The sequence below is a fragment of the Salarias fasciatus genome, chromosome 8 (genome assembly GCF_902148845.1).
Source record: "Salarias fasciatus chromosome 8, fSalaFa1.1, whole genome shotgun sequence".
NCBI classification, from domain to species: Eukaryota; Metazoa; Chordata; class Actinopteri; order Blenniiformes; family Blenniidae; genus Salarias; species Salarias fasciatus.
In genome coordinates, this window is record NC_043752.1 from 7,622,911 (window position 1) to 7,636,312 (window position 13,402).

The 13,402-nt window shown below is 42.0% G+C and overlaps 1 protein-coding gene across 3 annotated transcripts in view; it reads right to left on the minus strand.

Annotated features, from left to right (window-relative positions):
• The window catches only part of LOC115392876 (zinc transporter ZIP11), a 137,525-nt gene that overhangs the window by 33,958 nt on the left and 90,165 nt on the right, over nt 1–13,402 (minus strand). For all 3 annotated transcript variants that reach the window (XM_030097533.1, XM_030097534.1, XM_030097532.1), the window contains exons 6-7: nt 7,831–7,998; nt 1,800–1,869 (exon numbers count right to left, since the gene is read on the minus strand). In XM_030097533.1, the coding sequence (XP_029953393.1) occupies nt 1,800–1,869; nt 7,831–7,998 (238 nt within the window). The remainder of the gene's footprint in view (nt 1–1,799; nt 1,870–7,830; nt 7,999–13,402) is intronic.

Below are 13,402 nucleotides of genomic sequence, written 5' to 3' on the forward strand. Positions count from 1 at the left end.
GAATTGTGAAGTGTTGTTTCTCGAGAGTAAAAGTTCGTCTGACAATCCAAAAGTCCTTGACATTCAACACGAGTGTGTCGTACACGTTCATGAAGACAAAGTAGTTGAGGCACTCTTTTCTGAACCACGGATTACTTGGGCAAATACTTATTTTTCCAATTTACAAGAAAACATTCCAACACTTGTGCGCCAAAACGGCGATTTTTATATCAGGACCTAGCAATAGATGGTGTTACCAATGGTTCGCTTAATATAACTGAGAAAAATCATTGGTCCTCCCAGACCATTTTGCTTATAGAGTGTCTTTGTCCTGATACCCAGCTCAGATGTTATCGTAGAAACATATTTTTCCAGGCTTATTTTTTACAGTCACAGTCAACACTCTCTGTTGTATGCTGCTTTACATGACGCTTCTCTTCAGCAGGTTGACCACGAGACTCAGTCCCTCAGTTGAGGCTGTCATTGGCCACATCTTCAGTATTTTGCATTGATTTCTTGTTTGTTCCTTTTTTCCCTGGTGGGGCCAATAGTCCCCTTCTACTTCCTTAAATATTAGTTTGTAAGTCAGGGAAGCAGTCTATTCAAATGTACCACAGTGTAAGACAGGGTTTCTTCCCATCTTTTGTTCTTTGCCATCCTCATATCAGATCTTATTTCATTTTGGGGTGGTTTGTTGATTAGTGTGTGGTCACTTAATTGTGGCATCCTTGTCTAGCTGAAAGAAAAAATAAACACTTAATTTTGCATCTATTAATGGCTTTTGGCTTGATTTTGTTCTTCTTCTTTGGTTTTATGAAGTTAACTAGGCATCAAAACAGAACCACTGTTCCTCACAGCTTTAACTTAGAAAGCAAAAAAAAAAAAATTAAGTCTTGGTAATTCAAGAATACTGTTTCTGCAGTACCACAATGTGACCACTGGGTCTCAGTAGAATGCAACAAACAACTGCCATTCTCTCATGCTTAACTTGAACTCATACACTCACACACACGCACGCACGCACGCACGCACACACACGCACACAATGTGTGACATACAACTTGCTATTAGAATAAAAACTGTTACCGTTTGCAAAGAGGACAACCACAAAAAAGATAAATCTGCAGGAAAGGTGACAAGGGATTGGGCATGTTTAATTGATGACGTATTGAGATATTAATTGAGTTGAGTGCCAAATTTCTAAGCTTTATCTGAAAGATATGGGACTGTCACTTTATGTAGAATGATCTCTTGTTTATTTCCAGTAAATCCTCTCAGTAAGAAGGGCAAACATACTCAAGTCTTGGAATAATGTCGCTCCACAGTTTAACTGAATCACAAGATCGAGTGATGAAACTGAAAGTTTTGTTTCTCAACTTTACAGGTAATCATTAATCACACATGAGACTGCAAACTGAAAAGGTAGAGGTCACGGCTAAAGTGAAGTGTACTCAAAAGCTTCGCAGTGAAGTGTCTGTGTGACAGGCACATGGGCTCCAGGGAAGGTTGGAGAGGCAGGCTGGGCTGGACTGACAGTTCTACGGTGCAACCACTAGCTGTCAGCAGCACACAGGACAGGATGGATAACAGCCGCGGGATGAAAACCTCAATGCATTCTTAGAGTAATCTGAACCACAGGGAAGTAAAATCCCTTTTTATTTTTTTCACATTGAATTAATCAAGTTTTATAGCGACTATTTCCTTTTCATTGAATAAACGCCTGTTATAAAACTACTCATGGCAACCAAACCAACTTGTATCACCCACAAGACAAATCGATTCCTTCGGATGAGTATGTACTTGCTTTCATAATATCTTACCTGGCACTCTCAAAAGTAGCAGATGAAGTCTTTCCTATAGCTCCAAAGCCAACTCCAACAGCCAAGCCCTCTGTAGGTAAAACAACATAAAAACAAATACTCAAAAAGACATCTTTAAAAACCCTTAGCAAATAAAACATGAGGTGAAAGAAAGGATTCGTCTGTCCATCTTTCAGACCTGCTCCATCCACATCAGCAGGGATAACAGACTGTCAGTCCACAACAGGACCCACATCGTCAGAAAATATAGATTCACACGATAACCACAGAAACTGGATTGTGGCAGGAAGTGGAAGGAAAACCATGAAAGTACAGGGAAAACGATAAAATTCCACAATAAAGGGACACATTTGAATCATTACATTTATGGTGTAGGATTTTAGTGATCCTGTCCTCAAGGGATCACCAGCTTACCATGGTGGGAGGGTTTACACATCTTCATAATCCCTAGAGCTATGCTGGTTATGTCAGGTCTAGAACTCCTGGCAGGGTCACCCATGCTCAACAAGTCGAAGGATATGGAGTGATCCTAGTGGAAGCACCCCAAAATTGCCAGATTAGCTCAGGACTTCAGTAAGTAAGCAGTAGTGCTCAATCTTGTGAGCAAATCAAGTTTCAGGTCTGACACATGCACTGTGTGTTTACTACTCATCTATTCCTGAGGGCTAAGAGAAGAAACTGGACCTTAACCTTCAACTGTGATGATTATCTGCTCATGATTCTCTCCTCCTCCATTTGAATCCATGATTTCAAAACTACCCCCAACCTCAGGGTTTGAATAGCTGAGAGCTTCCTGTGCAGCTTCCCTTTACTCTGATGTCTCATTTGTTATGCCTGTCGCGCACACTTAAACTACACACCATTCAAACCGAAGCTGAAAAGGTCACAGAGTGCGACGTATCCATGAGTATCTGAAACGTGTGTGTGGTTGCATGTGCATGTGTTTGTGCGAGCAGAGTCACATCGACAGGCTGTTTTTGCATTTCGCACCCATCTACAGAAAGGCAGCCTCTCTCCTGACGTGCAGTCACGACCTGCCATGCCATTATCGGCTTGGCTAATACAAAGCCGAAACATGCAAATTCCGATTTTCTGAGCTTTTTCTGGTCACGGCTCCCGTTGGAAAAACAGATGAGCGCGAGCATCCAGGAGGAAATTATGCCCACAAGTCATTTGCAGAGCTGTTTACTCACTGCCATCGAAAACTGCATGTAACTGCACTGATTAAATTCAAAACACTTTTCCTTACCTAAGCTGCCATTTGAATCTTCGTTGGGTTTCATTACAAAAACAACCAACAGCGTCTGCTTGTGGCGAGGCATGCGAACTATGTTTGAGCCTTTCAATTACCAATAAAATACTTGTATAGTAAAAACTAAAATGGCATCTGCTGATTTTGAAAACACGATTTATTTCAAATGCTTCTCATCTTTGTTTGATTCTTCTTACACACAACTTTATTAATAGCCTACATCAGTTTGTCATGAAAAGGTGACAAAGATAGCAATGGTGTAAAAAAGGAAAAAAAAAGAGGTATTTCAAACACAGCAAAGAGTGTATAAAGGAAGGAAAAACAGCACAAAGGTAACTGAAGAGTGAAGGGAGATGCTGATGTAAAGAGCCCTGGGGACCGCGCCGCCGCAATCGAACACCTGTCATTATCTCTGATGACAAAGCACGCCGGTTCCAATCAACGTCTCACCAGCCCCATCCCGGACAGGCACCATTACTGGAAACCTGCGGGTGCGCTTTGCCTTCTGGCTCAATCTTCTGGAAGTGTCAGTCGAGAATGTGTGAACCGAAAAATCTTGAGTTTGAATAAAACATAGAGTGAAGCAAGTGCAACGTCAGGAGCGAGTTTTGAAAACCGACCGGCTCCCACATCCTGAAGATGCAGGACCAAAGAAATGTTTGTTTTGTTTTGCTCAAATAAATGCGACCGGGATTGTATCACACGCTTTCCTCATGCAGTAATGGCTGAGATTGATTTCAGCGGTGCGACTCTGTAAAAGGTCACACCTCGGTAATAAAATCAGTTTCCCCTGTCTGCACTTTTGGCTACCGGACACGGGTTTCTGAACAACAGCTGCTCACCTGCACACAGCTGGATATGTGATCCAGACACCCACGAGTGTTATCAGAGTCAAATGAGACAGGATTTCTTCCAAAACAGAGTCCAGGGTTAGCAGGGGAGCGCTAAGCACCAGCCCACCTGCCAGCTTGTTCTCACACTGTTTTTTTCTCCCGTTTTAAAGCAGATACTGTGTCTGTCATGGGTTACGATCCCGACAGCCAACTTCAGGTCAATTAAAGATATTCATACTTCACTGGCTCGTCGGTATAAAGTTTGCAGGTTCTTTCAGTGCTTGTGTCGGTTTCCACCGGGTACTCAATGGATTAGCAACCTCTCCAGGGTCCTACCATCGCCTGCTTTCAGCTGGAATCGGCTCGAGGACTTCCTGCAACCTCACGATTTGAAATCCTGCTCATTTGGTGGCGCAGCGTTTGTGTTGCTGTTTCTACTGCAGGTTGAATTTGCTGACAAGGTCTCGTTCAAAGAATTCAGATTTCCTTCAAGTCTCAAAGCCATGCAATCAGGGTGGATTTGTAAAAACGTGCAACAGCTATCGGAAAGTTTTTTTTTTGATATTTCACTGTATTTTCCACCAGGAGATGTGAGAAAATTGGCTTTATGTTGAGATTGTAGTTATTTTCAGTTGCAATTGTTTGGTTTAGCGAAAATATAAACACTTTTATCATGCACAATCTGCAGCACAACAAAGAACAAAACTTTAAAGTTTAAATTTAAAGGTTATTATCACCAGTTTGGGACACTGAAGAATAAAATTGGGCTGCATACGGTCCCTGATTTTCTTACTCCACACAGAAAGGCCAAAGCCCATGACTGAACCTGGATCTTCTGACAGTGAGTCAAAAAGAGCGAAAACGTTGCTCCAGAGTGCTGCAGCTCTCTCTCCATCCAGAAATGTGATATCTCTGGTCGTCTCACATGCGTCTCTCACACCACATGCGAGCAGCAACTGTCAGTGACCTTGCTCCATCCGTCACAGTAACAGGGATCAACGCTAATGTTGAAGAGAAGGGATCGCCATCAATCTCCATCCCCGTCTCTGGAGTGTCAGGGTGCGTTCAGATCCTCCTTGAAGATCACTGCAGCTCATTACGCAGCTGCTGTCTGGGTTGCTCGAGGGCAAACTCGTGCCTCAGGGGTTCGGTGTTGGTTAATAACGGCAGCCGTCACATCCGGGACAGAGGTGCTCACGGCGCTTGCCAGATTATAACGTAATGTCAGTCTGACAGAGGCGCCTACCTTTTTATGTACAAAACATCTCATTCAGCAGGCTGCAGCACCACATGGGGTGATTACCGGGGAAGGCCCCGAGGAGTTTCCAGCTGTTGCATGATATGAATACATGCTGCAGAAACACTTCTGAGTCAAACAGGTTGATCTTATTGCTTTTACAGGGCTGCAACATTCCAAAATCCAACAGAATAAAATGCATTTTAACCAACAAGCATAACAGAGCACATATTCTAATATAGAAAAGGTAAAATATCATTAACAGATGGTTTTCCTAGTGGATAATAAAGAAGATAATGTAAATGTGTTTCTCCATTTCCAATTTTAATGTGAAAAAAGACTTGGTTTGGTGGCATTTTCAACAAAGGATTGAAAGATAAACCAGGACGGAAGCTGGATATGAGAGAAGTTTCTTCTGTAAATGAATTCCAACAACACTGTGTGCTGAGCTTAATGCAGCACGATGCATGTTGCGTCACTGGGGTAGTAATTTTACGAGCTAAGAACTCACCGATGGCCTTCACATGAAACTGTGGGGATACCACACTTCTAAAGGATTTAGTCCTCTTGTCAGACACCTATTTGACGATTTGAAACAGAGTTCACCTGCAAACATACCAACACCTATACCAATTCAGCCTTGTTGTTAGATGTAGAACACGCTGTCTACGGCAGCATTCACACTTCCACAAACACACCACACTAATGCAGCAACTCCATCAAGGTTTGTGCAAACACTAAGGTAAGTAAGCACACCCTCAATCTGCAAACTGGCCACCAGCGTGAGTCTCCTTTTGAACTGGAGTTTGTTGAAATGGTTACAGGCTCGAATCAGGAGTCTGAGAATGAACGCATTTCTCAAATTATGGACAGGTCTTGTCAGATGGTTAGTTGACATTGAAACTTTTCCAAAGATGGAAACCCGATGGATCAATGGTCGGCTTGGAAAGAAGACAAGCAGTCAATAATGTTTTTGCATGGAAAATTTGCAATCTACATATGAGTGATGCTTTAAACAACAGAGACTTTCAGATCTTTGGAAGCAAAGAAGGGAAATAACTTTAAATTGTTTGAACAAAGGATAAAAAGGAAACTCAATGTGGTTCACTTCCTCCGACTCATCACAGCTACTTATTCCTCGGGGGCCTCTTTCACAGTGATAATAAACTGCCACACTATAAAAAGCAGCAGTTTGATTAGCGTGATAAAAACTTCAAGGTGTTGACTCGGCCTCTGAATTCCCCAGATCTCAAACCAATCAGACGACTGGAAAAACAAGTCCGGTCTGCGGTAGAACAAGCGTATGTCTTGATGAATGATACCGCAGGACACTGTCAGAGGTCATCCCAAGCTTCAGGCTGGATGAGGCAGAAGACGGCTCAATGCTAGCCGTCCATTTCACTTCACGGTTTGCACAGGAGAAGTATTTTGTAATTTATATGTGTGAACATGCGTTGGCTTTTTTACCCCCTTTGTTATTCATAAACTCCAGAGGAATTTCCCAAATTTACTTCGAAAACAAAACAAAGTGGCCGTCTCAAACTCAGATGAAGTGGCTTGGACCACTTCTGGCACTACTGAATCACTGGAGAGCCACTTCAGAGCTTTTACTTCTCAAAATGCAGCATTTTATTGCACACACACTCACAAATACAACCAACTGTTGGTCCAGGGACGTTTATTCATTCTTTATGAAAAGTCAAATCAAAATATTTCAGTAAACCAAAAAAACGAATAAGCTGTTAATTTCTGACGAGATTAAATCAAATAAAGCATTATTTTTTTTGACAATCGGCTGCCAGAATTTGAAAAATTTGCCGTTTCTCTTATCTATATCCCTCTACCGTGCAATTTGTATTATCTTCATGGTCTTGGATGAGAAAGAGACAAAAACAAAACCAGAAGACCAGATTTGGTGTTGAGCTTGAAGTCTGACTGACGGGCGGTTCGTCTAATGAGCTCGTTAGGACTGACAGAACGGTATCTGTTTGACCTCTGTAGTGTTCAATAATGCAAGGCTTATTCCAGGGGAAACCAGCCGGATTGACGGGACTTTTCCATCATAAATATTCAAACGATTGATTTGAAGGGTGAAAATGAAGTCAGGAAGCTGTACTGCTGAGTCTCTGTGGCACCAGTTAAACTGCTGCTGTAGTCACGCTGCATGTGTGCCACACCGGCCGTACAGTAGGACACAGTGCTGGATTTTTATCGAACAGTAGGACATGATGCATGATTCTGCCCTCTCTCTCACTGACAGTCAATGACCCTGATCTTGTCACCCACTCCCTTGCGGTTGTTCCTCTTCAGCTCGTCACCGGGGATGAATCTGTCTTCTCGCTTCGAGTAGAAGACAAAGGTCCACGCGTTTCCATGGCGACTTATCCATATGGGTTTACTGTAGTGAAATGCTGAAAGGCACATGTTTGTGGTCCTCTGACCTGATGTTTTCTCCCAAGCTAACGCCTGTCTGTCAAGTTGTTACGAACACTTCGGCTACATTAGATCATGTTTCAAATGAGGTTCAGTGGCATCATGGTCATTTCTTTGGTCATTTCTTTCTGAACCAAGGAAGTTGATTGCAGAAACTACCCAGCAAAATACTGCACTAGCAAAAGTTCATCCACTGTCTTCGACAACAGATTTGAGAGTTCTCTTATGAAAAGCATCACTTTGACACACCTTGTGCTTCCTGTGTTTTGCTCTCACCTGGAATGTTATGGATGGTGATGGCGAGAATGAGGAGGAGAATTCGCCTCCAGCTGCTCCCCGACTGGCCAGCTCCTTCCTGCTGTTTGCTCCCAGGCTCCTGTCCTTCCGAGAGGCCTGAATGCGGTCCTCTCCGTCTCTGGTGGACGTCTCCATTCTCGATTTTATCTGTGTGCCGGAGAAGAACAACGTCGAAATGAAAATGACGCAGAGACTGTGAAACATTCACACTCATAAGCTAGAAATGGTCAAACATTCATCAAATGATCAGGTTGTGGTTGTGCGAGGAAGCCTTCCAGGTGAGACCTTGCTCAGAACGGATTGTCCCAACATAAAGGTCAAGAAAACCCTTCGAGGCTTTTCCATGAGTCATTGTTGAATCCAGGTTCAAAACAGAAGCGCTTGTCAGATGGTGGGAGAACGCCTGGAAGCCCGCCAACGTTGTACGGCTGCAACTAACGAGATCTGGTGAATCCTTAAATATAAAATTAGGTCATAAAAGGGCAGCCGAGTGAGAGGAAGGATTTAAACTCGTCTTCCAAACGTTTTCATGAAGAAACCTTCTCTGGAAAAACCTTTTGTCATCATGATCAACACATCTGAATGTAGTATTTGAAGTAAAAATTGCAATAGTTTTTGTCTAAAATCTAGCATTAGTTTGTTCCTGGACCGTCTGGAAGAGATTTAAAAAAAAACAAAAAAACTCATGATTCTTTTCACTGAACACATTTGATTGGTTGAAAACAGAACATATCCTATTTGTTCATTCTACACACTTCCTTCAGTCGCAGGGCTGATTTGGGTCTGAGCTGCTCACTGCAACGCTCACTGCAAATATTCCTTTCCCTGTGAAAATAACCGACACTGAGAGTTTCAGCAATCAGGAAAGTGAGGTTTTGTCAGACCTCATGATTAGGGAGGAATACAGTATGACAGCGCAGCCACCAGCAAGGCAACTCTCCTCGCTTCTTGGAGTGGTCGGAGGAATTATGATTGCAAATTGCAAATATTCTGCTGCTGCTTCTTTTTGTACAGTGGGACTAAGATAATTTCTTTAGACATAGGGTCTGAGTGTTATAATTCGAGAGTGTAATCATGAGTGAACATCTCTGTAGATCGGTAATACCAACAGATTGCTTTGATTGGGGCCTTGACGGGATTCAACAAGAATGGGAGCAAGCTGATGATGAGAAATCAAATGAGTGGAGTGGTGCAATCTTAAAAAGACTTCATGAACTGCGGTGATCAGGATAATTATGCACTTCGCAATATTAATCAGCGGTTATGTTAGTCTAAATAATACAAAAGCTTATGTTTTCAGTGACAGTGACAGCTGCCTTTGAGGCCTGAGGCTAATAAAATAATTACAGTATGCTGTAGATAATGAAATTTCTGCATACAAGGACATTCTTACAGAGAATGAAGCTGGGTCGCTGTTATGGTGACTCTCAGCTATGAAGCTACTGAATCTCAGTAGGAAAATGGACTGGGAGGTACGCAACTCACGAGTAGAGTTTTCAAATCAATCCTCTACTAAAAGGTGACGGAAAGCTGAGGATGAACTGGGAATGGTTTACATCACTCAGACAGAAAATCCTCATGAAATGTGGTGAGAGGTTTGATCCAGTCTGCACTGTTAACTTAATTATGTAATAACTAACACCTCGAGTGTGAGCTGTGGCCTACTTTCAAGCATTTTTGTGCCAAATAGCAGAATTTAACGCCAGAGGGGATCTGCTACAATCAGCACTGTCTGAAAAGCTGAGCATGAGAAAAGACATTAGGCCATGACTCTTACATTATCCTGCCGTAAAACAGACTAACAAAACCATATAATACCATCTCAACGCAGTGAGACGATGACTTATCGATGGGAGAATACTGAGCTAAGCTCTTCTCTGGTGAATCACTCCTTTTCTCCAATAAACTGACCATTATCTTTGCGCCTGGTACTGCACTGATAACAGGTTTCGTAGTCCCCCGTTTCAGGACATTCCCAGGTGAAAATATCTTCTCAATATCTTTCCAATATGAACTCATGCAAATAATCTGCCTGATTGAAAAGAGACCAGCGTGACGAGTCTTTCAGTCGTTTCGGTATTCTCACGCTGTACGCGCTGCAGGTACAATTTAAACTGCACCTAGAGGCCTGAAGCAAAAAGTCCTTCTTACATTTGTCAGACTATGTTCATACATCAGTTATTTATCGTCAAAAATAAGCAGATCGATGGAGGTAGAAACCACATCACACATTCTGTGAGGGTGCCAGAAAGTGGGAAACAAATTATCAAAATAGCAGCTAGATAGTTGTGTTCTCCTTGAATATACCAATTTAGGTACGGATGAAGAAATAGCTCATTACAGCTCAAACTACTGACCCCATCTTGTGGGTATATAAAAAGCGTCCAATAAATCATGACGGAAAAACATTTCTGCAGAGCTTCTGGCATTTTCAGAAACTCTGTGAACCAATGATAAAGAGTTTCAAGATATTTAAGGAATACTTTTGTCCTTATCCAACTCCCATCATGCACAGTTTGAAGTAAAGTGGAACCGAATGATCGTCAGTAAATTTAAAATCAGCCTCTTTAGATGCCAATCCGATGTGGGATCGAGATTGTTGGATGACTATTGATCTTTTCTGAAAGGACCTGTCTTTTACTGTCGTTTTGTCAGCTCGTAAAAGCTTTATTAAAGCAAAGCAGGTAGATAAATATGTGCTCGTCATTCTGTTAATGCCTTTTTTTTTTTCTTTTTCACAAACTCGACTCTCTAAACCTGAGAACAGAATTCATTTTCAATTTATCATGCCCAACAGAAATAAAAGCACAAAATCACCCGAGGTTATTTGGCAATACTGTCAATGATGCAACCCAACAAGAGGCAAATATTACAAGATAACCCAGACAGAATTGCTCAGAATTAACCATCCCATTAATATTCATGTAGATGCTTGTATATGTGATTGGCCTTCAATTTGTTCAGTCTGTTATTGCTATTTATTCACATTTAACACTGAAAGGCCTTTTTTTTTCCCCCACTCCATTTAGTTTAACAGTGACTCACAAAAGGATTTTCTTTGTATATATTCCTCCTTTTCATTTGTGTTTCAAGGTAGCAGGACATAAGTATCTGACGACATAAATGTCTTGCCTTTCATGCGCTACATACTTTCAAAGTAGTTGGTTATCATTTTCAGCATGTAAGGCTGGATCAGGAATCGTCCCCCACTGACGATGTGCTGCTGAGAATTCTCTTCATGTCGTTACATGAATGTGAATTGCAGCTCCTATTCACAAAAGGAGAGGCCGCTCGCCACAAGGACACATTTAATGGCTTGGCACTCGTGAGCTAGGATCTGATGTGAAAAAGAACTCTGCAGCCGACTGACAATCCCTGCCGGCTTGGTCAAGAAGTTACGTGCACGTGTGGAATAGCGCAGGTTTTTATGTAAGTGACAGTCCACGCAGGGAATAAGAAGAAAGGAGATGCAACGTGATGCTGCTGAAATTTTCAGAGGCACATCATGGAAGCTGAAGGTTGATATATATATACTACAGTCTAAGGAAGGACAGTCGAAGGTGTGCAAAGCGTCGTGGACGGCACTGTAACCAGAACTCGTAAAACATTCATTTTACTAGTGTACCTTAGATGTTCTACTACTTCACTGACTTGTCTTACTAAAGAGGACAAAGAACTTACAAGTATATGGCCTTTAAGTTGGACATCAAGGACAAGGAATAAATGCTGAAACGGCTTGCCACAGAGCGCAAACTAGGCTGAATACTTGGCCATTATAACCACACAAGCTCTTGTGAAATGACTTCTTTATTATTTTCCCATGTTACCTACAATGCTTTCCCACAATTCATCAGTGTCCTTGTAGTTCAGGCAGTTCAGAATGCGACATGTAGCTGCACTGCAGCATGTGAACCTGCAGCGACGATCCTAAAATAGCTGAACTGGATCGTGTTGTCGTCTAAACTCTAAATTCTTCCGCTTCCCTGACAAGAAATGTGGCCGTCTAGTTAGGATTTTCCGCCTCGCTTTGCAGTGTATTGTTCTGTCTTTGGTTGCGGACGTGCGCTGTTCCGCCTTGGTAACTGCCGCATGCTTTACTGTCAGACTTAATGTTCATGCCGGCTGCTGATACCCAATCCATTTGGGTATGAAAGTCATGCTTGAATTACTCAGTGATAGTCAGCGATATTGAGTGGAAGGCCTTTCTGTGTTTTCACAATCACCGGACCTATATCTTAAAGGTCGTCTGCAAAAACACTTTGGTTGAACCCTTCAACTGTCATCATTCCATTCTTGTTGCAATAAATACTTTCACACACAACTTGACCACGGGTGCTGTCCTGATGCATGGAGACATCTATACATGCAATTTGGTGGCCCTCCAGGTCGAGACATCGAGTCAAGGTTATGAACAAGGCACAAGGACTCACAAGCACTTAGTGGACAGCCATACTTCGGATGGATGACTACATGCACTGCACTTTAAGTAGCCAGTTTAATATTCCTCTCCACTCGTGTTCCATCTGACCACATGACTCGTTCTATAAAGACGCTGCGTATAAAAGCATTTGACTGAAAAGGAGCTGGAAAGTTTGTATTCTGAGAGAGACAGGATGATTGAACTGGTCATCCAGATGACTTCTAAGCAAGATGTTTAGATCTTGTGTGAGCGAGAGTTTTCTCCAGGTAATCCTGTTTCCCAGGTGTTTCCCAGGATCAGTTCTCATGGCCTGTTTACTTGAACAGGGTAAAGACGGCATAAGATGGACGATGGATGGATGAATAAATTGATCTACATCTACAGAAGGTGCAATATTCACAGTTTCTCCTTGTGGGGAAGTGATTACTTTCATATCAGGTTGTTTTGGGTACACCTAAACTGATCAAAACCTTGAGTTTTTTTAAGAACATTTAATACACACAGTGGCCTACGTTTGAAGGGATCGTTTCATCCATAATGAGTCAACCAATCAGAGAACAAACCATAGTTAACACACTAAATTACCACTTTGGCAGCAAATTATTCAAACATTTCTGAAAATGTGGAGTTAGATTGTGGTCATATAGTTATTCTTCTCTTCAAATCTTCAACTTTCCACATGACATGAATTATTCATATAACGTTTCAAAGGTTGACCTTTGTCAAACTGGACTGGAATTTTAAACCAAAGCGTATTGAAATGATGAGAAACCCAGAAATAGAGATTAATGAGCACCATGTATTGTTTAATGTTTGACTATTCTGAGTGGGACGTTTGAGTGCGGGCATGCATACGTAATCACCACTGCAACTGTACGGCCAACGTGATTCCTGAAGACAGCACTGAAGCTGTTTTAACTGTTTGTTTTCAGAAAACAAAACATGACAGTTCAGCACTGAAAGCCAGTCACACTAAAGAGAGAGTGTGGAGGTACATAAAGCAAAGCTGACAAGACAGCCTGTCAAGTATCGACTTCAGAAAGCTTTACGAGACAGTTAGATGACTCCCAAGGGATCTGGATATTAAACCTGTCAGCGAGACAAAGTCTAATCCTAATGTTTTGTTTCTTG